Source organism: Podarcis cretensis (assembly GCF_951804945.1).
Source record: "Podarcis cretensis genome assembly, chromosome: 6".
In the NCBI taxonomy this organism is placed as follows: Eukaryota; Metazoa; Chordata; class Lepidosauria; order Squamata; family Lacertidae; genus Podarcis; species Podarcis cretensis.
This window is the reverse complement of record NC_137175.1, coordinates 28178868-28206255: the sequence shown is the minus strand read 5'-3', so window position 1 is coordinate 28206255 and position 27388 is coordinate 28178868. Positions and strand designations below refer to the sequence as shown.

The window sequence follows — 27388 nt, the reverse complement described above, 5'->3', positions numbered from 1 at the left end:
TGCTTTTCGGAGTCCCGGGCGGGCGCCAGCCACCGAGCTGCAGTTGCAGCAGTAGCAGCAGCCTGGCTTGCGCGCGCGCGCTATTCAGAGGGGGTCCTTTAGCGGCATCCGTCCCCCCACCCCCCCTCCAAGTTCTGGTAGCCTTTTCTGTTCTTTTGGAAGTTTCATTTTAGTATTATTTTTGGCCATCGCATGATTTGAACGCAGAGGGAAAAAAGGCAGGATGTCTCGCAGGGCTCGCTGGTGAGTTGCATTTGAGGCGGGGGGCGGGAAAAGAAAATATTGCAGCTGTTTTTGGAGCCACCGTTTAGCGTGGGTTGGAAAGGTGGTGGGAAATCCGTTCCCCGCCTGTTTTTTGTTCCTTTCTCTCCTCTCCCCCCACCCTTCCGCCCCGCAACTGATTGACCTCCCGTCCACGGTAGTGGAGCATGCACAGGCATAGATCTGTAAAATTATATCGCGGATGATTTATTTGCCGCGATCTGAAAGGGAGAAAGCTGCTTAAAGCTGCTTTAAATGTGCTTAAAATGGCCCGCGTGAATTTGCAAGGGCGGGGAGAGGAACTTAGCTCTTTTTTGCGCCAAGCGGTGCGGGAGGGAGAAAGGAAGAGCGTCACTCTGCTTTCCCTAGTGATCTATTTTCTCCTTTTTTCCATCATCATTATTAGTATTAAGCTAATCCTTCTGCAAGGAAGAGCAGTTCGGTTATGAAAGGGATCGTGGGCCACAGTCTGGAGCGGGGACCCCCCCCCCCATCTTGTTTAGAGGCCTTCTGGTGCTAAAGCAAAGAGAGGAAGTGATAACGAGCTGGCAAAGACTTGAATTGGGATTGCCTGGATGGTGGACCTAATGGTTGTTATATGAGGACTGCCAGGTCCAGCTACCAGGTGGGGGTAGTTGGGAAAGCTGTGAAAAATCATGGCTTACGGCTGCATCCTAAACTCACTTTACTGGGCGGTAGGCCCCGCTGAATTCAATTGCGCTTACCTCTGAGTAGACACACTGTATCTGTGAGGAGACTGCTGGGAAGGTTCTGGCCATTTAGATTGCTGTGAGTTTGACCAAGCTGCGGGAGGCAGTGGAAGGCAGGAGTGCCTGGCATGCTGTGGTCCATGGAGTCACGAAGAGTCGGATACGACTAAACAACAACGATGATGTGTGAAAGACAGCATGGCATTACTTATATTATTTGGTGTTGTGTTAATAGCTCACATTTTTTCCCAAGGTGTTTAAAATGGTGTGCATGGATCTCCCCTTTCCCTGTTGAGCCGCACAGCAAGTTACCTGTGAGGTGCATTAGGCTGGGAGACCAACCATCATGGTTGAGGGGGAATTTGGACCCTGGTCTAGTCTAACATTCTAAATAAGCACTGCACATGTAAGTGGCCTAGATGCCTGGATGTGGAAGGACACGGATGGTGCTGTGGGTTAAACCACAGAGCCTAGGACTTGCCGATCGGAAGGTCGGCAGTTCGAATCCCAGTGACGGGGTGAGCTCCTGTTGTTCGGTCCCTGCTCCTGCCAGCCTAGCAGTTCGAAAGCACGTCAAAGTGCAAGTAGATAAATAGGTACCGCTCCAGCAGGAAGGTAAACGGTGTTTCCGTGCGCTGCTCTGGTTCGCCAGAAGCGGCTTAGTCATGCAGGCCACATGACCCGGTAGCTGTACGCCGGCTCCCTCGGCCAATAAAGCGAGATGAGCACTGCAACCCCAGAGTCGGCCATGACTGGACCTAATGGTCAGGGGTCCCTTTACCTTTACCTTAGGGATGTGGAACCTATGGCCCAAGGACGTGGGTTGGCCTCCAGTTCCCATTAACCCAGCCAGCGAGGCCAATGGTCAGGAGTGAGGGAGTTGTAGCCCAACAACATCTGAGGGTCTTGAACTTCCCAGCTCTGGCCTAAGCCGCTTTGCCCACTAGGAATATTTGTGCAGAGATCTTTTTGAATCCTTCAGTAAAAATATTCATGAATATTCTAACTGGCTGAGAGATTGGATGATGTTTTTACCTAGCCGTAGCGGTGGTGTTTTAATTTAGTTTATTTGGTTGGGTGTATATCCCACTTGAGGGACGCAGGTGGCGCTGTGGGTTAAAGCCTCAGCGCCTAGGACTTGCCGATCGAAAGGTCGGCGGTTCGAATCCCTGCGGCGGGGTGCGCTCCCGCTGCTCGGTCCCAGCGCCTGCCAACCTAGCAGTTCGAAAGCACCTCCGGGTGCAAGTAGATAAATAGGGACCGCTTACCAGCGGGAAGGTAAACGGCGTTTCCGTGTGCGACTCTGGCTCGCCAGAGCAGCGATGTCACGCTGGCCACGTGACCCGGAAGTGTCTCCGGACAGCGCTGGCCCCTGGCCTCTTAATCCCTGGCCTCTTAAGTGAGATGGGCGCACAACCCCAGAGTCTGTCAAGACTGGCCCGTACGGGCAGGGGTACCTTTACCTTTACCTTTATATCCCACTTGATCTTGAGGACTTGGACGAGTCATATAGTGACTTGGTGAGTCATACGGTGACTGTTCTACCAAAACTCTGGCTACCAAAAATATGTTGGAATAACAATGTCTTGTGCTTTGGTAAGTCTCCAGAGGGAGACAATTCCGAAGATCAGGACAGCAGCCAGATTTGCAAACGGAATCAGTGGTTTTGAAATAACATATGAAATTATATATGGAGCCTTCTCTCCCACTGCTTGTTCTTCTCTGTTTCTTAACCTTTTATTTCCGTCTAAAGCTGCAATTCTGAACTCTCCTTACTTTCTAGTAACTCCCACTAAATGTCTTATGAGGGCACACGCTTAAGGCCACTTATTTTTATTTTATTTATTGAAGTGTTTGTAATCCGTCCTTTCCATAAAGGTACAAAAGTTACAGTAAAAACAGTCAAAAACATCAGTATTGATTGGGTAAAAGGGGAAATTCATGTTGCAGCGGCCTGTCCAAACAATAGTACAGTTTTCAGAAGTTACCTAAAAGCAGACCTGGGTGATTACTGCTGAAGGATCGATAGCTCAGACACTTAATCTCAGGGTACTGGATTTGAGCCCCATGTTGGGCAAAAAGATTCCTGCATTGTAGGGGTTGGACCAACACTACAATTCTATAGTTCTGTGATTCTGCAGGTAGCAAGTTCTATAGGGCAGGGCCTGCCACACTAAAGCCTCAACCCCAGTGAAGTTCAGCTGAACCTCATGGGTGCAGAAGATCTTGGAGATCGAGGTAGAGCATAAGGAGTCCAGTCCTTCAACTACTTTGTCCCCAAGTTGTTTAGGACTTTGTGAATTACCACAAGTGCCTTGAACCTGTCCCAGTAGCAAACCAGCAGATGCAGTGTTCACAATGAAGGAAGTTTAAGTATTTGTTTTTATCTACCTACCTATCTTTCTTCTTTGTATTGTTTCAATGGGTTCTGAGGTATGGGCTGGAGATTCTAGTCTGTGGTAGAATATTGGGGGGCAATTAAAAATCTGTAAAGCAAGATACTTACATGCTCCCTTTTCCCATTTGCTTTTAAATTTTGTTTGCAATAGTGAAGAGCAAGATCAACTGCATTACCAAGATTCAGATGTATCTGAACGGCGGGATAACAGATGCAAAGTCAAGTGGTCGCGTGAAGAGGTATGTCATGTGTTGAGGAAAGTAGGGGGTGTGGCCTTGGGGAGCTTAGCTGAATGGAAAATGCTTTGCTGACATGCAATATGTGCTACTTTGAAAATCCTTACAGAAGTCCTTGTATACGCATCCAATAAAGAAATAAAATGGGAATGGAATGCATAATTTGCCTATTCCAGCCATGTTCCCCTCTTCTCTCCTGCTGCTTTCCCTACTTTCATGAGGACTAGAAACTAGCTTTTAAATGCAAACAATCCCAGACATTCTCTGGAGGCCAAAGTTCTGTGCTTAAAGTATTGCATGTCAAATTGTTGGAATACATATAGCATTACTTGTCCCAAATTGGCCAAACTGAGTGGGGAAAAATATGAACCAATGGACTTGTGTGTGTATATATATCTTGTTAAAGATCGAGCCTTTATCACCATCTTAGCTATTGTGCCATGAGGAGAGGCTCCTGGAGCAACTGTGAAATAGGCATTCTGTCCCTGACAAATAAGATGGAGCTACCCAGTTCATCCTGCTTTCCGCTATAGCACCTTTCTGCTTTAGAGTGCAACACAAGACCTAGTTTCTAGCTAGCAGCTCTGTTTTTTGGGTGGCACACAGAAGTAGCTGGAATGCTGTGTTGAAGGTCAAACCTCTGTTCCTTTCCTTGCCATGCTGTATCTCATGATGTCATGGTGTCACAAACTTCTGTTTTGGTAAATTCCATTCTTTTGTTCCTGAAATACATAATTTAGGTAATGAAACAACATACTGTATATGTTACTTGTGTGCCAAAGCTGATGGCTTTGCTTTTTTGCAGGATGAGCTCTTGAATTCCCTGGTGACACAGTTTGGACATGACTGGAAGTTCCTAGCAAGTCAGTTTCCTGTAAGTGGAGTTTTTCAACAGAGTGGAAGGTTTTGCTGGTGGGGTGTTTTGGAGCAGAGAGGGGTATGACAGAGTTGCAAAAGATCAAGCTGCTAGTTTAAAAAAAATCTCTCTGCCTGATACTTTTGGTTTCTCTTTATGCCTGCCTTATCAATCTTCACTTAAGCATGTACTTATTTACGTTTGCTCATAGAACCGCACTGAGCAGCAGTGTCAATATCGCTGGCTTCGGGTGCTAAACCCTGTCCTGGTTAAAGGTCCTTGGACGAAACAAGAAGATCAGAAGGTAACTATTTCTCAACATGTGTCTCTTATAGTTGAAGAAATTTGAATTCCATCTTGCAGGTAGAATCTCTCTAGAATCCCAGTATTTGAAAGATTCTGCAGTATTGGCTGCCACTCTTCATCTATCAAATACAGGGTCTAATTTGTTCGTGGTACAGATTCCTAACCCTAGCAGCTTTCTGGTAAGACTGATTTAATTCTTAAATATCCTCCTTAAAAACACACAGAGCACCATGCTGTCTTAACTCTCCCCCATCAGCTGCTATCCTAAGGTTGCAGTCCTGTGTGCTTTTACGAGGGAGTAAGTTCCTTCGAAATAGGCTTGCACTTTTAGTAACTTGGTAACGTTTGCTTGTACACTCCATGCAGCCATTGCACTGTCCTTGGGGTAAGGTAATTCTGGTTGCTCGGTAGAAATCAAACATGAGTTACCTTACGCTAATGGCTGTTAAGTTGGGCAATTGTGAAACAGCAATGTATTAATAGGGTAGCAAGCAAATAAGCTCATATTATTGTCTCAGTGTAACTCTGTTGAGCAGCACTGTGGTGTGGGATGGTGAGATCTACACCCCCCTCCCGCAATTAAATGGCTTCATGGAGTCTATACACACACACAACTACACACATTGGATATTCTCAACCCAGTCAGGAGCTCTGCTTTTGCAAGCTACCCAGGTTTATTGAGAGAGCCCTTTGCATGTAATTGTACATGCACAGGCTCCCTGCAGCTATTCAGTTGAATCCTACACTCTTGCACTGAACTCAGAAGAATTTTTCTTCTGGCTAGAATCATAGAATGATAGAGTTGAACATATGCACAGTGAAGAGGGATGCAGGTGGTGCTGTGTTCTTAACCACTGAGCCTCTTGGGCTTGCTGATCAGAAGGTTGGCGGTTCGAATCCCCACGATGGGGTGAGCTCCTGTTGCTCTGTCCCAGCTCCTGCCAACCTAGCAGTTCAAAAGCATGCCAGTGCAAGTAGAAAACTGTCTTATGGACAAACGCTGGCTCCCTCGGCCTGAAAGCGAGATGAGCGCCGCAACCCCATAGTCGCCTTTGACTGGACTTAACCGTCCAGGGGTCCTTTCCCTTTTCCCTTTAATGCACAGTGAGGATGGAGTCTGCCACCGTGATCACACAGTGAATAACAATTTGTCCTTTCCCCCCTTATGAGGTCACTGAATTAGTGAAGAAGTATGGCACAAAGCAATGGACGCTCATAGCCAAGCACTTGAAAGGCCGGCTGGGCAAGCAGTGTAGAGAACGCTGGCACAACCACCTGAACCCGGAGGTGAAAAAGTCATCGTGGACAGAGGAAGAAGACCGTATCATTTGTGAGGCTCACAAGGTTCTGGGGAACCGCTGGGCCGAAATTGCGAAGTTGCTGCCTGGGAGGTAGGTTCCTTATGGACCTTTGCATTCTTCTGTCCCATACTGGGATGGATCTATCAAACAAGAAAATGGAGGAGGTCGGTGGGTGGCCATCTTCTTTGCATGCAGAAGATCCCAGGTTCAACCCCTGGTGATGGGAGAAAGCCCTGTCTAGCACTCTGGAGAATCACTGCCAATCAGGGTAGACATTATTACGCTAGATGGACCAATCAATGGCCTGACTTGGTCCAAGGCAGCTTTGTCTGTTCCTAGGATGCTTCTCCTCTTGTGATTCACTTTTCAATGATGTGTGTGCGCTTTCTGCTTTACAGGACAGACAATGCTGTGAAAAACCACTGGAATTCTACAATCAAAAGGAAGGTGGAGACAGGAGGCTTTCTTAGCGAAGCAAAAGACTCTAAGCCCCTCTATCTCCTGGTGGAGGTGGAAGGAAAGGAAAGCCAAACTGCACAAGAAGTCGAAAGCCAGGTATTGCAAAGCATTTTTATGTCTCTGAAAACTTTATTAAACAGAGAATATATTTAGGCAAACCTCCAGGTGATAGTGTCACAATATTCTATACGGCCTTAAATTAATCTGCCTTTTTTTTGGTACGTTGGAATAAGGTTGCAAACTTCGGTTTTACATTTGTAAAACATCTTGCAAAATCCATTCATTTTTTATTCAGGGATCCAAACGGCATAATCCCTCATATATCAAGAACTGGTCTGTGGGGTTAGGACTGCAGCCTCATTTAGATTCTTCGGAAATGTTTCATGACTTTGTGCTTTTACTGTGAAGGGTGTGATTTAGCACTGCCGAATACTGTGTTGGACATTGGCTCCTGATTTTAGTACCTGATTTTGCAGCCTTGATGCTCTTTGAGTGCAGCCGTATACTTGATTTGCTTTTATTGTTGTTGTGTAGTAGTCACACAAATCCTCATTTGCTTTCCACAGCAAACCTTGTTGACAGACTGGCCTGTTCAGGCCTTGGAAATAAAGCAGGAGGTAGCCATGGATGAAGAATCTGTTGGCCTGCCAAAGCTGCCTCCTGAGCAACTCCCAGAAAGCCTGGCGGACGACAGTATCACGGGAGCATCAGAAAACACAGTGCCTGACAGTGACCTGAAGGAAGGCTCATCTCAGTACACATGGGTGGTCGAAGCAGGCAGTTATTTGTGTACCTCTACGGCCCCAGCTATTACAGAAGCTCTGGACATGATTGAATCTGTAAGAAGTGGATTGATGTTTATTTCCGTAGTACGTTCAGGGATGAGGAGTTTGCATGTAGGCTTTGCTTATCATAGGCTCTTTTTTGCTATGATCATAATCATCATCAAGTTTATTTGTACAGTGGTACCTCTGGTTACAAACTTAATTCATTCCGGAGGTCCGTTCTTAACCTGAAACTGTTCTTAACCTGAGGTACCACTTTAGCTAATGGGGCCTCCCGCTGCCGCCACCACGTAATTTCTGTTCTCATCCTGAGGTAAAATTCTTAACCCGAGGTACTACTTCCGGTTTAGCAGAGTCTGTAACCCGAGGTGTTTGTAACCCGAGGTGTTTGTAACCCGAGGTACCACTGTATGCTTCTTCTTCTTCTTGGTAAAGCCATGCTCAAAGCAGCTCACAGCAACATGCAGAATAAAATATAACGTTTCAAGAAAATGCTGTAACAGTGGTTCCCTATTATCAAAGTGCTGTTTTTTTGCAAAAGCCAAGCCTTGGACGCCCTACTTTTGAAAATTTTGATATCTCTATGGTAGTTTTTGTTACGTGAATGGTGCTGTGAACCTCCTGGGTGGGTTATGCAGACCCCCAATTGGGAACCACTGCTCTTACAGCTACAACACAATTAAAACACCAATATCAATAGGGCCAACAAACATCTCAAGTTGATCATCACTGCAACAGTGACTAACAATAAAATACAAAGCATTCAAATAGCAGCACAAACAATCCCCTCCCCACCTTATCGGCAGGGAATTGGCACAGTAAGGGCGGTCGTAGTTGAGATGTGAAAAAAACTATGCTTGGTGCAACGAAAGAGAATTTTCTTCCCTTTTCATGAGTGTGGGGCCATCCATTGATGTCAAATGGGGTGGCAGGTTTAGGGCAGACAAAAGTGAGGACTTCTTCACACAGCACATAGTTAAACTATGGAGTTTTTCTTCATGGCATGGGGCCATAGCCACTATTCATGGAGGATAAAGGCTATCAGTGTCTACTAGTCATGGCGGCTGGATGCTACATCCAATCTCAGAAGCGGCTGGGGAACATGAGCAGGACGTTGGTGTTGCAGTCATGTCCTGCGTGCAGGCCTTCCATAAGCCTTCCATTGGCCACTGTGGGGAACAGAATGGTTATTGGATATCCGTTTGGTCTGATCCAGCAGGGATCCTTTAATGTTCTTGGAAGCACTTTCCCTCCCTCCAGTTTACTACTGATTTTTAGTATTTGTGACTGAGACAATTTAAAACTGTCCTGCCATTATATGCAAAACGAAACCCAGCTATGCTGCATTTTTCCCCAGTGTTGGGTATTGATTTTTCAAGCAAAGTGTGTAGAGGATTGTGGCACAGGTTTTTTGCACTTAGTTCCCATTCAAATCAAGAGGACTTAAGTTAGATGTTAAGTTAGCTTTTCTTCATGGATTTGAATGGGTGAAAATAACTTGCTCCTTATCCAAGGCCTAAGGTTCCAATACGTAGCTTGTGCATTTGGTATGCATTGTAATTGCTCAAATCTACTTGTGCCAAGTTATTCTGCCACCTGTTCTGCCCTGCCACATTCTTTGTCTGCAGTTTTATCCTCCCAAACTTTCTGAACTTCCTATTCTGGCAGGACCCAGATGGTTGGTGTGATCTGTTTCAATTTGACCTCCCTGACTACCTGTCTACAAGTAACAGCAGCAGCCCAGATAGGCAACCATCCCTCAAGCCCTCCTCAACCTCGCAGAACGTGACAGAGTACCGTTTGGATGGCCACACCATTTCGGACCTGAGCAAAGGCAGCAAAGGCGAGCTCATCCCCATCTCCCCTTGCACGGACATGAGTTTTGGTACACCACCTTCTGTGCTTAAGCGGCAGAAGAAGAGGAAAGTCGCACTCTCGCCTGTTCCAGAAGGGTGGACCAGTGGCAACCTCTCTTTCCAGGACTCCTGCAACAGCATGACGCCTAAGAGCACCCCTGTCAAGACGCTGCCATTCTCCCCTTCCCAGGTATGGAGGTGCAAAGAGTGGGCAGCAAGAGTGAGTCAGTGGTTGCCTTCATGCATGACATTTTATCTTCTGCAAATCACCCTGTTATTCTTGAGTGATGTCCTCCCATTTATTAATGGTTCACATGGCTTTTATATGGAGATTGCTCACTTGAGTTGGTAAAATCAATGGGAACCAGACAGAAACACAAAATTTGCTTTAGAGCCTGCTTTCTTACTGTATTTTTTTTTTAAAAAGTCATGTTAGATACTCTTCCTACACTTCCATATTTAAGTATATAGCTTGGAAGACCTTTATCCAAGAAAGATCAGGGTGTCCTGGTCGCATGACTTTTGTCAGAGATAACACAGACTGCTTTAAACCCTCACTCTCCAGACATGATTTACAGGTCTTGGACCTACTTGACCACAGATTCAGCCACTTGTGGTGGAGGAAGGCACAGCCTCCCATGCCAGGTGTTTACAACATGGCCAGGTGTTTACAACATGGAAAACTGTCCTTGGTCATATTATACTGAAAATGTAAAATCAAGGGCTCAGGAATCGCCAGTCAAAGCTGAAATAGATTTGAAAAACAATCCGTTACTTAATCCAATTCAGCTGATGTGTGTCAACTGTTCTAATTTCCTTTCTTTGGCAGTTCCTGAATTTTTGGACCAAGCAAGACACTCTTGACCTTGAGAACCCATCTTTGACTTCCACTCCTGTGTGCAGCCAGAAAGTGATAGTGACTACCCCGCTACACAGAGACAAGACACCGTTGCTTCAGAAAAACTCAGTGTAAGTATTTTCTTCCCCTCACTCTCACTCCAGCATGTATCCTGTTGGCTTCACGGATATGTCTGGGCCTAGTGTTCAGTGGTGGGAGCACCTAATCTTACAGTGACACCAGTGAAGCTACAGTGTTGTGGTCTTGGGCATGAGGGACCACTGTGCGTTCCATGCAAATCCCACTGACCTTCCTTCAAGGAAGAGCATGTGAGCTGGTATTTTTTAATTGTTTGGATATCTGTTTATATTGCTGGTATGCTTCCCAGTAACAGTGTTGTCTGGGTAGCTTACAATCAAGGAGGAATTAGAATACAACAGTTAATCGACAAGTTACGAAATCTATAAGACCTAAAAATTCCTGCAGCAAACCTCTCCTCTTCTGTGCTTTCAGATTTGTGACACCTGATCAGAAGTACATCACGGACAATACACCTCATACACCCACACCTTTCAAGAATGCTCTGGAGAAGTACGGACCAATTAGGCCTTTGGTATGTATCTGTGTGTGTGTGTGTGTGCGTGTGTGTGTGTGCGCGCGCGCTGTACCAAACTTTTAGAAGACATCTAAAGGCAGCCCTGTTTAGGGAAGCTTTTAATGTTTAACAGGTTATTGTATTTTAGTGTTTTGTTGGAAGCCGCCCAGAGTGGCTGGGGGGACCCAGCCAGATGGGTGGGGTATAAATAACAAATTATTATTGTTATTTATTATTATTATTATTATTATTATTATTATTATTATTATTATTTATTATAGCTGTTTTGTGCGTCCTACCTGTACTGCATCCCAATGTGCTTCTACTGCTGGGACCACAGTGCTATAATTCTGGACCAAGTCCTCCATCTTAAGCAAAAACACCAAGCCAGCATTCAGCAGAAATATCCTTACATTAGTATAGAATGAAATGATGCTTCACATGAAAATTAAAAGAGCAGATTTCTAGACTGTAGGCTAGATTCAACCTGTCAGGTTTTTTGGCCTGTGAGATGGTGTTCTGCTTGTCTGTTGATTTTTTTTTTTTTTTAGGTTAACAAAGTAGGTCCAAAACAGCAGCTTTCAGTTTCATTACGGCTCTCAGCAAGCCCAAGCACTTTAAGGCTGGCATTTTATTGTATTTTTCTCTATTAAGGAATTGTGCAATTTCCTTATTTTTAGATGTCTTTTCCCTAAATGGCTATGGATGCCATATCAGTCAAGCTGTGTAATAAGGTTACGGGGACTTGATCTTGCCACCTTTTTTTGGTTCTTCGTAAGGAGGATAAATATCCGGAGGCTATTGTGCTCCAATTGTTCTAAGGCTCTTGCAGTGTTTCAGAAGCACAGCTCTTTCCTCAAAGCTGCATGATGGGCTTTGCCGCTGTCTTTGAGCATGTAGGTGTTCTTGGGGAAACATTAGTCCATGTGAGTCCTTCCAGGTCAGGTTAGCTAAGAGCCAGTTTAGAGACACAGACTTTTGTGTGCTGCCAGAAAGAGCCTTTATCTATGATGAAGATCTGCACAGTGGCTACAAAACAATTTTATGTTATTGGCCTGTGCTACATGTACTGGTCACATATATTGTTCATGATGGAAAGTCTGGAAGCACAACTTTTTCTCTTCCTCCTGCATCCCTAACGCCAGCCTCAAACGCCTAACCTGGAAGAGGATTTGAAAGAAGTACTACGGAGCGAGGCTGGTATTGAGCTGATCATAGAAGATGATGTGAAGCCAGAGAGACAGAAGAGGAAACAGGGTGTAAGTATCTTGTATATTGTATAAGCATGATCTGCAGGAAAATGGTGCAGTGTGGAGTGCTTCGCTTTAGGGTTTATCCCCTGCTCATCAAACCTTCAGTCGGCATTCAGTGCCCATTGAGCAGGCTAACTCCTCATTGAGGTGTTTTTTCCGGGAGGAGGTGGGTTCCTCTCATGGACTATATAGTTTCTAAATACTTTTGGTACTTCTGCAAACTGCAGAGTTGCTCCAAGCCTTCTGAGAGCTCCCTCTTGCGTGTGCATAGAGCCATTCTGACTACATGAGGACCAGTACTGGATAAGTGAGATAACTGCTCAAGTATGTAAGAGCAGGCTAGGTCATTGGGACCAATAAGATTCTGCAGGAATTTGATGCATCCAAAATGCTGAGCATTTGCTAACAGTGTTGGCTGCCCCCCCCCCCCAAATAAAGTGTGCTTTAAAAGAACTGGCAGATGTGATCTCAGAACCACTGGCAGTCATCTTTGAGAATTCCTGGAGAACAGGCGAAGTCCCGGCAGACTGGAGGAGGGCAAATGTTGTCCCTATTTTCAAAAAGGGGAAAAGAGAGGACCCAAATAATTACCGCCCAGTCAGTCTGACATCAATACCAGGGAAGATTCTGGAGCAGATCATTAAGCAAACAGTCTGTGAGCACCTAGAAAGGAATGCTGTGATCACCAATAGTCAGCATGGATTTCTGAAAAATAAGTCATGTCAGACGAACCTGATCTCGTTTTTTGACAGAATTACAAGCCTGGTAGATGAAGGGAACACAGTGGATGTAGCCTACCTTGATTTCAGCAAGGCATTTGACAAGGTGCCCCATGATATTCTTGTAAAGAAGCTGGCAAAATGCGGTCTTGGCTATGCCACCACTCAGTGGATTTGTAACTGGCTGACTGACCGAACCCAAAGGGTGCTCATCAATGGTTCCTCTTCATCCTGGAGAAGAGTGACTAGTGGGGTGCCACAGGGTTCTGTCTTGGGCCCGGTCTTATTCAACATCTTTATCAACGACTTGGATGATGGACTCAAGGGCATCCTGATCAAATTTGCAGATGACACCAAACTGGGAGGGGTGGCTAACACCCCAGAGGACAGGATCACACTTCAAAACGACCTTGACAGATTAGAGAACTGGACCAAAACAAACAAGATGAATTTTAACAGGGAGAAATGTAAAGTATTGCACTTGGGCAAAAAAAATGAGAGGCACAAATACAAGATGGGTGACACCTGGCTTGAGAGCAGTACATGTGAAAAGGATCTAGGAGTCTTGGTTGACCACAAACTTGACATGAGCCAACAGTGTGACGCGGCAGCTAAAAAAGCCAATGCAATTCTGGGCTGCATCAATAGGAGTATTGCATCTAGATCAAGGGAAGTAATAGTGCCACTGTATTCTGCTCTGGTCAGACCTCACCTGGAGTACTGTGTCCAGTTCTGGGCACCACAGTTCAAGAAGGACACTGACAAACTGGAACGTGTCCAGAGGAGGGCAACCAAAATGGTCAAAGTCCTGGAAACGATGCCTTATGAGGAACGGCTAAGGGAGCTGGGCATGTTTAGCCTGGAGACGAGGAGGTTAAGGGGTGATATGATAGCCATGTTCAAATATATAAAAGGATGTCACATAGAGGAGGGAGAAAGGTTGTTTTCTGCTGCTCCAGAGAAGCGGACACGGAGCAATGGTTCCAAACAACAAGAAAGAAGATTCCACCTAAACATTAGGAAGAACTTCCTGACAGTAAGAGCTGTTCAACAGTGGAATTTGCTGCCAAGGAGTGTGGTGGAGTCTCCTTCTTTGGAGGTCTTTAAGCAGAGGCTTGACAACCATATATCAGGAGTGCTTTGATGGTGTTTCCTGCTTGGCAGGGGGTTGGACTCGATGGCCCTTGTGGTCTCTTCCAACTCTATGATTCTATGACATTCACAGCATGATTCTCTTTCCCAGGCTCTAAAAGGATGCAATTCTTTCTCAATTTGTATTTGTCCACAAGCATGATATTTTGTCCATAGGTATTGCAGCTAGCAAATCCAGCTTTGCACCGGCAGTATTGGGTATGGTTTGAAGCTAGCTCTCTAATTCCCTGGAGCTGCAGTCATAACAGCCAATGCTGTTCTGCCAGTTTGTACATCATTATGGTGAAAGGCTATAGCTCAATGGTAGAGCACCACTGATTTTCGCGCAGAAGGGCCCACGTTTAATCACTCACATATCTACGTAAGGCGTGAAGAGACTCCTGTCTGAAACTCTGGAGAGCCACTGCCACTCAGTCTGGGCTGGTGAACCAGTGGCCCTCCAGATGTTGCCAGATTACAACTCCCATCATTCTCAGTGAGCGTGGTCAATGGTCAGGGATGATGGGAGTTGTGGTCCAGCAGCACCTGGAGGGCAGAAGGTTCCTCACTCATGGTGTAGATAGTCCTACATTAGATGAAGCAGTTGTCTGACTTTGTAGAAGGCAGATTCCTTTGTTCCTATGTAACTGCAGAGATAGTAGTATGGAGTCTTCCTGACAGCTGTCAAGTGTGCTCAAATGAATTCATTCTCCATAACTTACTGGTGCCCCATGAAGCTTTCCCTTTGTTCTAAAATTAGTATACAATGCATCCCCAAATTGTTGCCTTCTGTTTTTTGTTGGGTCTTAAATATTTTTCTCTTGTCTTTCCAGATGCACAGGAGTCCCATTAAGAAGGTCAGGAAATCTTTAGCCCTTGACATTGTGGATGAAGACTTGAAGCTGACAGTTTCCACCACGACCAAACCTGTTTGCTTCAAAAGATCTCAGGTGAGTTGTGATCAGATGGGTGGTGGTGATAGTGGGGAGTAGATTTAGTAACTAGAAACTCTTTTAAAAACCACAAGTGTCTGGTCCTCATTGTTCTGAATAAAAAAGCTTGGAACAGGCCAAACTATATGAGACTTGGGACAAATATCTCACAGGCGTTTGTGTTACTTTTGCCAGAATGCAACCACAGTGGACTGCAGGTTTCATCAGAAAAGTGGATGCTTCCTTCCCACAAAACGGGAGAAAACCATTTTGATTGGAAAGAGGGTTAAGTTCCCCATTCTGCACCAGTGCTACCAGAATCAAATCTGCCCCCCACCCTTGGGTGTATTTCAGTGAGGAACAAACTAAACAAGGCGTCTAGTTTGGCTTTTGGATGCCTCCATATTTTTTGTGTGGCAATGGATATGCACTGAGGCAGGCCATAGCTCAATGGTAGTGCATTTGAATACAAAATGTCTTAAGTTGAATTCCTTGTAGTCGGTCAGAGAAAAAACATTTGTTGGAGATTTTAAAGAGCTGCTTCAAGTCAAAGTAGGCTGTACTGGGCTTTGATTGCCCAGATGTGTGGACCCGTGGGCACAGTTTGAATTTCGAGACAGTAGTGAGGGTGCCAATGAAAAAAATGGCTGCCTTGGGGACATGACATAACACAGAATTAAGAGAGTACAGTGGTACCTTGGGTTAAGTACTTAATTCGTTCTGGAGGTCCGTTCTTAACCTGAAACGGTTCTTAACCTGAAGACCACTTTAGCTAATGGGGCCTCCTGCTGCCGCCGCGCCGCCAAAGCACAATTTCTGTTCTCATCCTGAAGCAAAGTTCTTAACCTGAAGCCCTATTTCTGGGTTAGCGGAGTCTGTAACCTGAAGCGTATGTAACCTGAAGCGTATTTAACCCGAGGTACCACTGTACAGTAATTATTGCTCCTCCTTTTCTGGATTGTGGAAAGTACAACTGTGAATGAATGAATGAACTTTATCATGGTCACAGACCAGCATAAGGAGTACAACTGTGAAAGGCACAAGAACCCTGTTTTCTCCAATGCCAATCCTAAACCAAAGTAAATTCTTAAAGAGGGCCTGGTCTTTAGCTTCTGCACAGTCTAAGCCTATTTGCAGAGTTTTCACAACTTAGATTTGCCCTTTAAGGAGGGGATTCTTGAACATTCACCCACACTTATTCACAGAAAACAAGTTCCAGGGAGTACCTGATCTCAGATGACCCTACCACAGGAACACTGCATTCTGGTTGCTAGGGGAAAAGAAAGGGCAAACACTGGAGATTCCAAGGATTACTAAAAAAAAATCAGCCAGAAGCAACGAAAGTGAAGTAAAGGGGAGGTGGAACCTGTTTGTTTCTATTTCCCTCACTGAGCAGCAACTGCAGTCATAAGACATTGTTTTGCATTCCACAGTCAGAGTTACTGTTGGATTCCCACGGGAATGGGAGACTGGATGTGACGTTCACTGGTTTCCTGTTTTTCACTGTTCTCTCGGTGTTCTTTGTTTCCGAGAGGTGTTGCTTCTCTGCTCTCACAGAGGCAAGATGCATGTTTGTATTCTCTCAGCATAGAGTGTAAATAAAATTAAGAATGTAGCACATACTGCTTATTCTTCTGCTGTGTGACGACGCTCTGCTTGGGCTCAAGATAAGACGAGCCTGTATCAGCTTCAGATGGGCTGAAGCTGGTCAAAATCTCACAGAACCAGCAGCTCATTAGGACCCCAGGGATTTCTACTTTGACTTCGCTGACAGGTGGGAGCAGCCAGGCTGACTCATTTCAGAGACATTTGCTTAGTGCATTGCAAGTGCCTTCAGTACTAGAATCTGGGAATTCAAATGAATGGTTTCCTTGTGAGGCCACCCTTGGTGGCACTCATTTCTGCAAGAGGCATGTAAGTGACTTGCCTGTCCACGCTAATGAATTGCCTTGGAAATCTAGGTTTGTTTTCAATCGAGACAAATCCCATATGGCTTTTAAAAACAATTGCTGAATGTTTGACCCTCATTAATTCTGATACAATAATCAATGTTTTGCTTGCTAACGGGGTGCACTTGTGCAGCAGTACAAACCGGCAGGCTACGGCTTTTCTCATGCATGCTGTAAAATGGTTAACCTCTGTAGAGTCGCAGCAAGGCTGCATTTGGCCCTTGCTGCTTTTAGTGACCATGCCGTGGCAGTCTGCCAACGAGAGGCTCAGGTTGTTTCAGGTAAAAAGGGTGGTAAAAATCTGCTGGGCGATTGGCTCATAAGAAGTGGGGAAATGGGGGGAAATGCAAGAGAGAGAGAGAAAATAAGATGAAGCAAGTCTAGGAATGGTGCTAAAAAAAAAAAAAAGGACACTTTGGAAGTTGGTAAAGCCAACCCGTTTCCTTGTGACATGTTTACAGTGGAACCTTGGTTCTTGAACTTAATCCATTCCGGGTGTCCATTCGACTCCTGAAACCGTTCAAAAACCAAGGTGCAGCTTCTGATTGGCTGCAGGAGCTTCCTGCACTCAAGCGGAAGCCGCGTCAGATGTTCAGCTTCCGAAAAATGTTCACAAACTGGGATACACACTTCTGGGTTTGCATTGTCCGGGAGCCGATTTGTTCCTCAACTAAGCAGTTCGGGAACCAAGGTACCACTGAATTACGTTAACATCTATAGTAAGGTAAAGGTAAAAGGGCCCCTGACCATTAGTTCCAGTCGTGACCGACTCTGGGGTTGCAGCACTCATCTCGCTTTATTGGCCAAGGGAGCCGGCGTACAGCTTCCGGGTCATGTGGCCAGCATGACTAAGCCGCTGCTGGCGAACCAGAGCAGCGCACAGAAACGCCGTTTACCTTCCTGCTGGAGTGGTACCTATTTATCTACTTGCATTTTGATGTGCTTTCGAACTGCTAGGTTGGCAGGAGCAGGGACCCAGCAACGGGAGCTCACCCCGTCGCAGGGATTCGAACCGCCGACCTTCTGATTGGCAAGTCCTAGGCTCTGTGGTTTAATCCATAGCACCACCCGAGTCCCTATAGTAAGGGGCTAATATGATGCCTTCCAAATCTTTTGAACTACAACTCACATTATTCCTGATCATTGGCCATTTTCGCTGGGGCTGATGGGAGTCTGTAGTCCAGGAACATCTGCAGCGTGTCATTACCTTTCCCGCCCCAACCTGGCCACAGTGATCCATGCGACGGTCATCTCCAGGCTTGACTACTGTAATTCGCTCTACGTGGGGCTGCCCTTGAAGCTGACCCAGAAACTCCAGAGGGTGCAGAGTGCTGCAGCGAGGCTCCTCACGGGGTCTCTGACATGGGAGCATATTCACCCAGTGCTTTTCAAACTGCACTGGCTCCCGGTAGAGTACAGGGTCAGATTTAAGGTGCTGCTTTTGACCTTTAAAGCCCTTCACGGCCTAGGACCCTCGTACCTACGGGACCGCCTCTCCTGGTATGCCCCACGGAGGTCCATAAATAGCAACACCCTAGTGGTCCCGGGCCCTAAGGAAGTTAGATTGGCTTCAACCAGAGCCAGGGCCTTTTCAACTCTGGCTCCGGACTGGTGGAACACTCTGCCTCATGAGACCAGGGTCCTGCAGGATCTGATTTCTTTCCGCAGGGCCTGTAAGACAGAGTTGTTCCGCCTGGTCTTTGGCTTGGAACCAATTTGATTCCCTCCCTCTCTTTCTTTTTTCCTTTCCTTCTCCTGCGATGAGGCTAAATTTTAATATTTCAATATTTTAATGTTGTATTTTAATTTTGTTTTTAAGTTGTAATCATTCAACTTGTTTTTATTATTGCTTGTAAGCCGCTCTGAGCCCGGCCTTGGCTGGGGAGGGCGGGGTATAAATAAAAATTATTATTATTATAATTATTATTATTATTATTATTATTATTATGTTGGCTACCTCTGATGAATCCATATGCATTGTTGCCCAACTGTGCCCTTAGGTGGAACTTGTTTTGTGTGCTTCTGATTTGTGTATATATGCATGTTTTCTCATAAATACATATCCCATTGAGTTCAGTTATATTTAATCCTGGTTGTGTGCTTAAGTATTATAGTTTAAACATCTTAACAAGCATACTGCACATTTCATAGAAACAGGGATTGGAATTTTGGATTTGTACCACTTAAGACCAAGTAGGACATTTTATATTGAATGCTTCCTGAAAACACTTTGCATATAACTTCTAGGTTGGTGAGTCAGAATTTTTTTAAAAAATATTGCTCTCTCCACCCCCAAATAAGATGAACTCTGAAGTGTTACAGTGCAATACACCCTCTCATTTGTGTAACATTTACAGAAATGTTGACTTTCACATTTATGATTCTTGGAGGATGGGAGACCTGGCTGCTCCAGCTTGTTCATGAATTCACTGGGTAAACGTGGGCAGCAGGCCTGTTAACAGAATCCTGAGATACTTTAAAAAAAACCACCCTCCCCCAGCTTATTAGGGTCAGCTGTCAGTCATAGGATAGTGAGCTGGCAAATGCAGGTGTAGTGGTTAGCATGTTGGAGTTGCATGACTTGTGCCCTGTGCAGAATTACCTGGGAATATGCTCCATCGAATGCAGTACTCCTGATTGTACAGGTTAAACTTCTTAAAACACTGAGATTTAACAAAAGCACTTTAGCCTGCTGAATTGCAACCTTTAGCTTTTAATTAAAATGGAAGCAACCTTGCAAATAAGTGTTGGCATTTAAATTGCAAGCACGTTTCAGGAACCCCATCCAAGGACAGTATTCTGCTCAATTATTTTCCTCCCGATTTCCACTGTAAAACTTGAAAACCTTGTTTTTTGCCTTGTTCGCTTGCCGGTGCAAGAAAGGTCTGTCCGTTATCCTGGTGCTCCGGCAGATGATGTTGCTCCTGCTCTGAAAACATCCTGGAGCTGCAGTTTCCTGTGGCCACCATTCCTCTTCTACCCACACCACTGTTCACACGACACACTACATGGTGTGGGAGGAGTTTCACACTGCCTCTCCTGGACTTACCAAGGGGCTGTATAAGAGCCAGGCTCAAGTCCAATCAACACAGACAGCACAATTTGCTGAGATACCCAGCTTCTAACCTGCCAAAAACGTTCAAGTATTTCTCCACACGCGTTGTGACGAGAAAGTTGAAACCATTGGGAGTTTTCTGTGACCAGCAGGCAACCCTATCTCTTACCCTTCCATCATGATGTAAATGGTTGTGGTTTTTTTTTTGGGGGGGGGGGGGAAATTGCCCTTGTTCTAGGACTCATTTGTGCAGCAATTGGAACAATACGCACGATACTGTTATCCATCAGCCGTGTTGCCTAACCTCCTTGCCGGCTGGTGTCCATGACAATTAAATGTGGAGTAACGCCAAAGGTTGAGTTTTTCCATTATTCCACAGTAATAGTTACGGAGTTTCTTAGTCACGGAGAGCCACTGCTGAATATGATGCTAGACTGCATTGCATTAGGCTATCAGGCTTATTGTTCCAATCGCTGCCCCAGTGATTGATTAAAAAGTCCTTTTTCTCTCTAGGAAACTTGCACTGTGACAGAAAGATAAGAGAAACTTGATTACATTAAATATTTGCTTCTTTGCCTGCCGCCGCCTCCTTTTTCTAAAAAGAGGATTTGGGAGGGAAACGAAGCAGGTTAATCTCAGGAATGCCATTGGTTGTAACTTTCGTTTTTCCCTTTGGTTGATTGCAGTCTGTGAACTTCCTTCCGCAGTCCCTAAACCTCTCTTTGTCAAGCAGCAGGAATGACAACAGCTTGCTCAACAGGGGGTTTGTGCATGTGAAGGCAGAGAAGGCCCCGTCTTCCAAGAGAATCCAAAGCAAATTCAGACCACCTCCTCTGGTAAGCGCAGTCCATTGGGGAAACTTTGCAGGTGCCACAGTTATGGGGGATCTGGGAGACTTGCAGTACCAGAACCTGCCATCTCCATGAGCTTTGTGAATGTTGTGCCTTGCTCAAGTGCCAGGCAACATGGTTGTACGCCTGTTAATGATTTTGCATTTCTTAAATGAATTAAGGTCCATTGTGGAGTTTATGAAGAGTTGTGATGGTTAATTTTTCCATCATTTGACTAGAGTCTGCTTAGTAACTATTTCCCATATTGTTGTGTACAAACTTAAAACAAAATCACCTATGGAGGGTGGTGTTCAACAGACCTTTACTCAGAGTAGACTCACTTAAATTTGAGCCCAGAATCTAGGTTATAAATAAGTGGGCCGAGTTTTTTTAAAAAATTCTGTTGATAAAGAATCAAGTGGGGTTGGGGAGAGAGAGAGATTATCCTCCAGTCCCAGGTTTCATCAATATTATTTACCATGGTATTTTGTGTGAGCCTTCTTCTAACCTTGCTGAAAAGTTGTTTTCTTGAATTGATGGGCATAGAAGCTGCTTAAAAGTTTGTGGTGAGGCACCTGAAATTTCACAGCAAATCGATAACTTGTAGCCTCAATTGTGGCACTGACTACAGCAGTATGAGTCTTCGGGTTCCCTGCTTTTTGGAGTGGTGCCACTGGGGTTAACCACAGGTGACCACTGCCAGATGCAATTGTGGTTGTCATTCTGCAAATGTGGTTTTGCCCAGTCACCTGACTGACTTATTTTTAATGGTCTTGAGATTTTCAGTCATTAATCTTTCCTGGCATTGCTACAGCAGTTAATGCATAATATTCAGGGAATGGGTCTTAGGAATGTAGGAAGTTGCCTTATACTTGGTCAATCCATTTATCCATTTATTCCTTTTATCGGAGGGTCATTTTTAGCTAGAGATGTTTGGGGCTGAATTTGGGACCCCAGCCTGTTAAGAGTATGCACTTGAACACTGCTTGCCCCCTCCTGCTTCCCTATCCCAACTCTCACCTGTTCAACACTTGAGTAAGCTGTACAACTCCTTGCTTGGCAGGCTGTGCCTCTGAAAATATGATCCAAAATGAGTGAACTTCCTTCTTTGAAGAAATCGTGCAGTTCGGAATTCAGGATTGCTTTTCAGAATTCAGATTGTGTGTGTGTGTGTGTGTGTGTGTGTGCGTAAAGTATGCAGCCTTATAACAACAAAGAGCCTGCTTTGGAGACAGCGAAGGAAGAGATACAGCACTGGCATCTAAAATCATGCCTTTGGTGGGGTGCGGATGGGGTGGGCAAGTGAATGTGGCTATTGGAACTTGGGCTCCCAAGAAACACATAATTAGGGCTATCAACACAGGGCAACGCATCCAACAAAGCAGTTCCATTAACGTAAGAATTTCAGTTTGCACAGCAGAACTTATGCATCCCTAGTGCCCTACCCTGTCTGTTCTGCAAGGTTGCTGGAACTCCCAGAACAGTTAAAACTATGGAATTGCTTCCCACTGGAGGCAGTGATACCCATGGAATTGTATGGCTTTACAAGAGGATTAGAGAAATCCATAGAGGTCAAGACTATTGATGGCTATGTTTGGCCTCCACTGCCAGAGGCACTATGCCTCTGAATACCAGCTGCTGCGAATCACAGGTGGGCAGAGTGTCCTTGCTCACAGGCTTCCCACAGGCATCTGGTTGGCCACTGTGGGAACAGGATGCTGGACTAGATGGGCCACTGGCCTGATCCAGCAGGCTCTTATGTTCTTAAAGGGTTTAGGGGGCATGCGGGGAGAGGAGATGGAGAGGAAGCTCCATTATGCAGTGAAAAGCCCTTGCAGTGTTTCCCAGACTTGGGCCTCCAGCTGTTTTTGGACTACAGTTCAAAAACACTGGTCCTGCTAGTTAGGAACAATAGAAGTTGTAGTCCAACAACAGCTGGAGACCCAACTTTGGGAAACCCTGCTCTAACAAAACTTACCTAATGCTGGATACAGCCCTGGGAATAGTATACATTACATGGCTTAAACCCACTGAAGCCTTTCAAGTAAATCCACCCCCAAAATTACTAGTACTCTATGCATTTAAGTTATTTGTAGCACATGAATGGTCAGTGAGAATTTGGGGGGCTCATTCTCAACTTTTTACAAATGCTTCCCTATGGGTTCACCTGAGCCAATTCTGACTCCTGAGTGAGAGGCTAATTTACAAAATTGCATCAAGAAGCTTTCCCCAAAAGTGTGCTTACTTTCTCTTCTCTTCTCTTCTCTTCCTTAGATGTCCAGTGCTTGGAAAACAGTGGCTTGTGGTGGTTCTAAAGACCAGCTGATCATGCAAGACAAAGCTCGACAGGTCTTGGGCGTGTTGAAACAGAACCACACATCACGGACATTAATCTTATCTTGAAGAACTCTTGTAAACTCTTGTAGCCATGGGTGGAGGGAGGGAGAGGAAGAGAACCGAACCTGGAATGGCATTCTCATACCAGCTCCTTCTTTGTGACTCCTGAGCTCTACCATAGATGTCCTTGTTTTGATTTATTGCTCTAAATTCTGGGTTCTAAGCATGATATAGAAAACAATGTTCAGAAAAGAATTTTTTTTTTAAGTTTGGCAACAGCCCTGCATTAATTGAGCTGAGACATTCTCACTTCCCTTGAGAAACCTCTACCTCCCTTTTCATTTTGATAAAAAGGAATCAGTTGGTTTGCAAAGAGGGACATAAGAGAAGTGAATCAATTCACGGGGAAGAGAAAGCCCTGGACTTCTGGATTTCGTTTTGCTTTCTTTGAGTTTCTTCAAGTGTAATTATGCTTAAAGTCCCTGCCTGTTCCACCTGGCTCTTTTGGAACTTTTGTTGGATGGTAACGGGCAAAGGGATTGAGATGGAAGGAAGAAGAACTGCTAGCAGTTGGAAATGTCTGCAATATGCTCTTTAGATTGGACAAACTCTGTGAACTGGGATGTGGTCTGTTGCACTATGTAAAGGTAGGCATCAAAACCTCTTCTCCAGAGTATTGCAGTCTTAAGACTATCAAAATCACTGCCTCCAAAGATACTCCAGCACACCATTGCCTCTTACCCTGATCTGCTATTGCTTGTTAGGTTGCATATGATGTTGCGATTTGCTTCTGAGTATTTTATATTTCCAAGTCCACCAGATGGTGCTGATGCCAATCTTTTCACTCCAGCTCTGATATAAGGAAAGGTGCAGGCTGCTTAAAGCGAGCTGGTCTGCTCAGTGCTGGGAGAGTTAATCGGCTTTATCGCTTCACAACTGCTATGGTAAAAGGAGCTTTTGCAGAGATCTGTGTAAATCACATGTGAGTGAAAGTCTGGCCCATACCCTTTGAGAGAAAGCGTGTCCTAGATAAGATACGTCTCTGTCTTGCAGTCCTTGTCTTCAGTCATGTTATAGATAGGTTCTTCAAAGCACTCTTACACTTTGCTTCAGATTAGTTTGATGTAATCCCTGGGAAAGCAATTCAAACAGATCTTCCTCAGTGTATCAACCTTTTAATGGCCTCCACTAACCAGGCCTGAGCTGAAACAAGAGAGGCCAGAGAGTAATGTGGTTCTGTGTTGTATAATCCACAGCACTTCATTGTCTGGGGCTTTGTATTCTTCCTGGGTATATCATGAGTTGTGTTGTCAGATGAATCTTGCAGAAGGAGACATTGTGAAAACTGCATTGTTAACTGAATCAGTTCTGGATGCCTAAAATGAATTGCAAATTGGTGACCGATACCACAGATTTCCATGCTTCCCAACCATCCGCTGTATGCTAACAGCCACTTAACACATTTTCATTTTTACAGCTATATAGATGAATGACAAATAAGTTAGCAAATGCCTGCATCAAACAGGTACACTAGGCAGGAAGTGGTGATTGGTTGTGGTCCCCATTGACTAACCAATGCTTGCCTTTGCACAATATGTGAAATAATCCTTGCAACCAGTGTAGTGCATTGATTTAGAGGACAATCTGGATGTAGGAAGTCTAGTTGTATAAGAAGAGCTCTGCTGGACCAAAGGCTGGTCTGGTCCAATATCCTGTATCCCATAATGGCCAATCAGATGCCTCTGGGGAGTCCACGGGTAATATAGTTGTTTCTGAGCAACTGGGACACAGGCATGGTTTCTCTGATCTTGTAGGTACCATAGCCATCATGATAAGTAGCCATTGATACCTCCCATGAATTGATCTAAAACCCCTTTAAAGTTGTCTAAATTGGTGGCCATCTTCACATCTTGTGGAGGTGAACCCCATAGTTTAGCTATGGGATTTGTAGCTCAGTCAGAAGTGCTTGGAGATTTTAAGTGTGCATCTACATCCTGCACCTTATGGTGGGTGCTTTAATGCACATGTTTGGACAAAGAAAATGGATTTGACCAATGCCTCTGCAACATGTGTTTATGGAGGGCGGCATGCTTCTCTTATCTCTCCATCGTTCAGTCTTTGAAATAGCATTTTAAGTCAACCTGTGCTGAAGAGCTTATTGGATCGCTCTGGGCAAGCAAGACCCCATTTCTCAGCCTAACCTGCCTCATGGGATGGATGAAAGACAAACAGCGTGGCTCTGAATTTTTTTGGGGGGAAGGAACTGTTATGAAAGTAAGACTACTTCGTGGGAAGATGTCACAGTTCGTTCCGATGTAAATGCCTGTTTGGAAAAAAACAGGTGAGGCCTTCTTGGTGAATAATTAGTATTATTTTTGCTTTAAGAATTTATCTTTCTTAGAACCACTGTCATGGCTAAAACCCTAAATAAATTATCATTCATTGTAGAAAGTGAGGCCGATTTGATTTGGAGTCTGCTCTAAATTAAAAGATTATGATGAAGGTATTAAAAGCCATTTCTAATCCCATAAATCTGATTCTACCAGCGTGCCCTGCTATGTGTTTATTGCTTATTAAGGAAGATCTAGTGCTGAGCAAATTTCAGGGGAAATGAACAGAGGGAGCCTGTTAATGACAAAGACAATTAACTTTTAATTGGAAAGCTCAGACATTTCCTGTCTGAAACACATGCCTGGCCATGTAATCCCAGAGTCCTAACACCTGTAGAATAGGTTATATCATTGTGAGTCTAGGCTCTTAACTTGTTGCACAGGAACAGTTGAGAGAAGAAGGCTGGTATATACCTTGTGGTATTCTGGGCGCGAGTTAAAATAAAAAATGGTGTGGATGTACTATAAAATTATTCCTGTTCTGTAAGGTGTCAAAGATCACAGGCTTACCAAGTGTGTTCAGGCAAATGAAATACTGGGACTTGAACATTAAATAGCATCCTGGAATCTGCCCAAGTGACCTGTGTGAGGGGAACTGTGTGCCTATGAAAAGAGAAAACTGATAGGCAGCACAGCCTGCTGAGGAGGAAGATGGCCTGAAAGGAATCTATTCTTAGCAATGCAGATTGTCTGTCTTGGAAGAATAAGAAGCTCCTTCATCCACATACATTCATTGTGAAGATTCTTGCATGTATCTAAAGTGGGGTCAGCAAACTTTTTCACCAAGGGGCTGGTCCACTGTCCCTCAGACCTTGTGGGGGGCAGGACTATATTCTTTTTTTGGGGGGGGGGAAATAAACGAATTCCTATGCCCCACAAATAACCCAGAGATGCATTTTAAATAAAAGCACACATTCTACTCATGTAAAAACACACGGATTCCCGGATCATCTGCAAGCCAGATTTAGAAGGCGACTGGGCCGGATCCAGCCCCCGGGCCTTAGTTTGCCTATCCATGATCTAGGCTCATTCAGCTGCTACATTTGGCCTGCAAAAGGGGGGGGGAGAATAGATGTCTTCCTCAATCCTCTCTCCCAATAAACACATATTTCTTTCTCAAAGTCCTACTTTCTAAGCTTGCACGTTATGCTAACGTTGCAGCGATGTTTCCCCAGCATCGTTTGTGTGCTGTATCTTGTTCCTGGGGGAAGATAATGCCCCCCACCTGGCACAGTTATTATTTGTTAAATGCTTGCTTTGTATAAAGTGGTGAGGGGTGTGACACTTGCGCCTTTCAGCATCACAGGCAAAATATCCCAGGTGGTCACTGACATTCCTTCTGCCTGCTGGAGCCATTTTGTGATCTTTAAAAGTAGCTGCTCTGTCAATGTTGCCTGTTTCTTCCCTGTGACTATCCTGACTCAGATTCTTATCCAGTCCCCATTAAGAAAAGAAAAAGCAACGAGAAGACACTGCATTACTTACATTTTTAAAGGATTGTTACTGGCTTCTGTGTGCTTCCTCCTCTGAGCTTAGTACAACAAGCATGTGTGTTTGTCTCTCGTATTTTCTTTTAGGTGCAAGATACAATTCTTCCTAGCCAGAAACCAGTAGAGAGATGATGCTTGAAAATAGGTATCTGGGCTACTATTCTAGACTGCAGAACACAGGATCATAGAAAATTCCCAAGGCACATGATTGGTTTATCTAGCTCTGACTCCCCAGGATTTTTCAGACAGCCCTACCAGGAGATGGAAACTGGGACCTTCTGCATGCAAACCAAATGCTCTAATATGGAGTTACAGAACATCCTGATGAATGCAGATCACCTTCCCTTTCTGTTTTGGAGAGAGTTGAGCAGCAGTAATGCTGCGCTTGGCAGTAGGGATAATTGAGGAATTCAATCTTTGTGAATTCTTATACGAACTCACCTTATCTGGGCCTCCACTAATGAGCAGATTTGCCGTGACTCATACCCGCCTTTGCATTTCCTAAATGTTCGGATGAGCTTTTGGCTTCAAAAACAAACCAAAATTTATGTTGTGAGAGAATGCATTTAGCAATACATATTGAAACATAGGATTGTATTCAACATAGTAATAAGTAAGTTCCATCTGATTGCAATGGAACTTCCTCTCCTTGCATGTTCTCTAAATTTGTTCTAGGGAACATATTTGGGGGTGGGATGGAG

General features: G+C 44.7%; 1 protein-coding gene across 2 annotated transcripts; it reads left to right on the top strand.

Moving 5' to 3' along the window:
- Positions 1-25914, top strand: MYBL2 (MYB proto-oncogene like 2). Of its 2 annotated transcripts, none has more exons than XM_079979263.1 (14): positions 1-243; positions 3521-3608; positions 4411-4479; positions 4673-4765; positions 5938-6158; positions 6467-6623; positions 7094-7366; positions 8981-9358; positions 9998-10137; positions 10520-10619; positions 11747-11860; positions 14538-14654; positions 20348-20476; positions 22745-25914. In XM_079979263.1, exons 1-14 carry the CDS (start codon positions 224-226, stop codon positions 22871-22873), a joined length of 2028 nt encoding a protein of 675 aa, XP_079835389.1. In that variant the 5' UTR covers positions 1-223; the 3' UTR covers positions 22874-25914. The 2 variants fall into 2 exon arrangements, with proteins under 2 accessions (XP_079835389.1, XP_079835388.1); XM_079979262.1 differs by having other exon boundaries at positions 2-243; positions 20327-20476.
- Positions 25915-27388: the final 1474 nt, after the last annotated feature.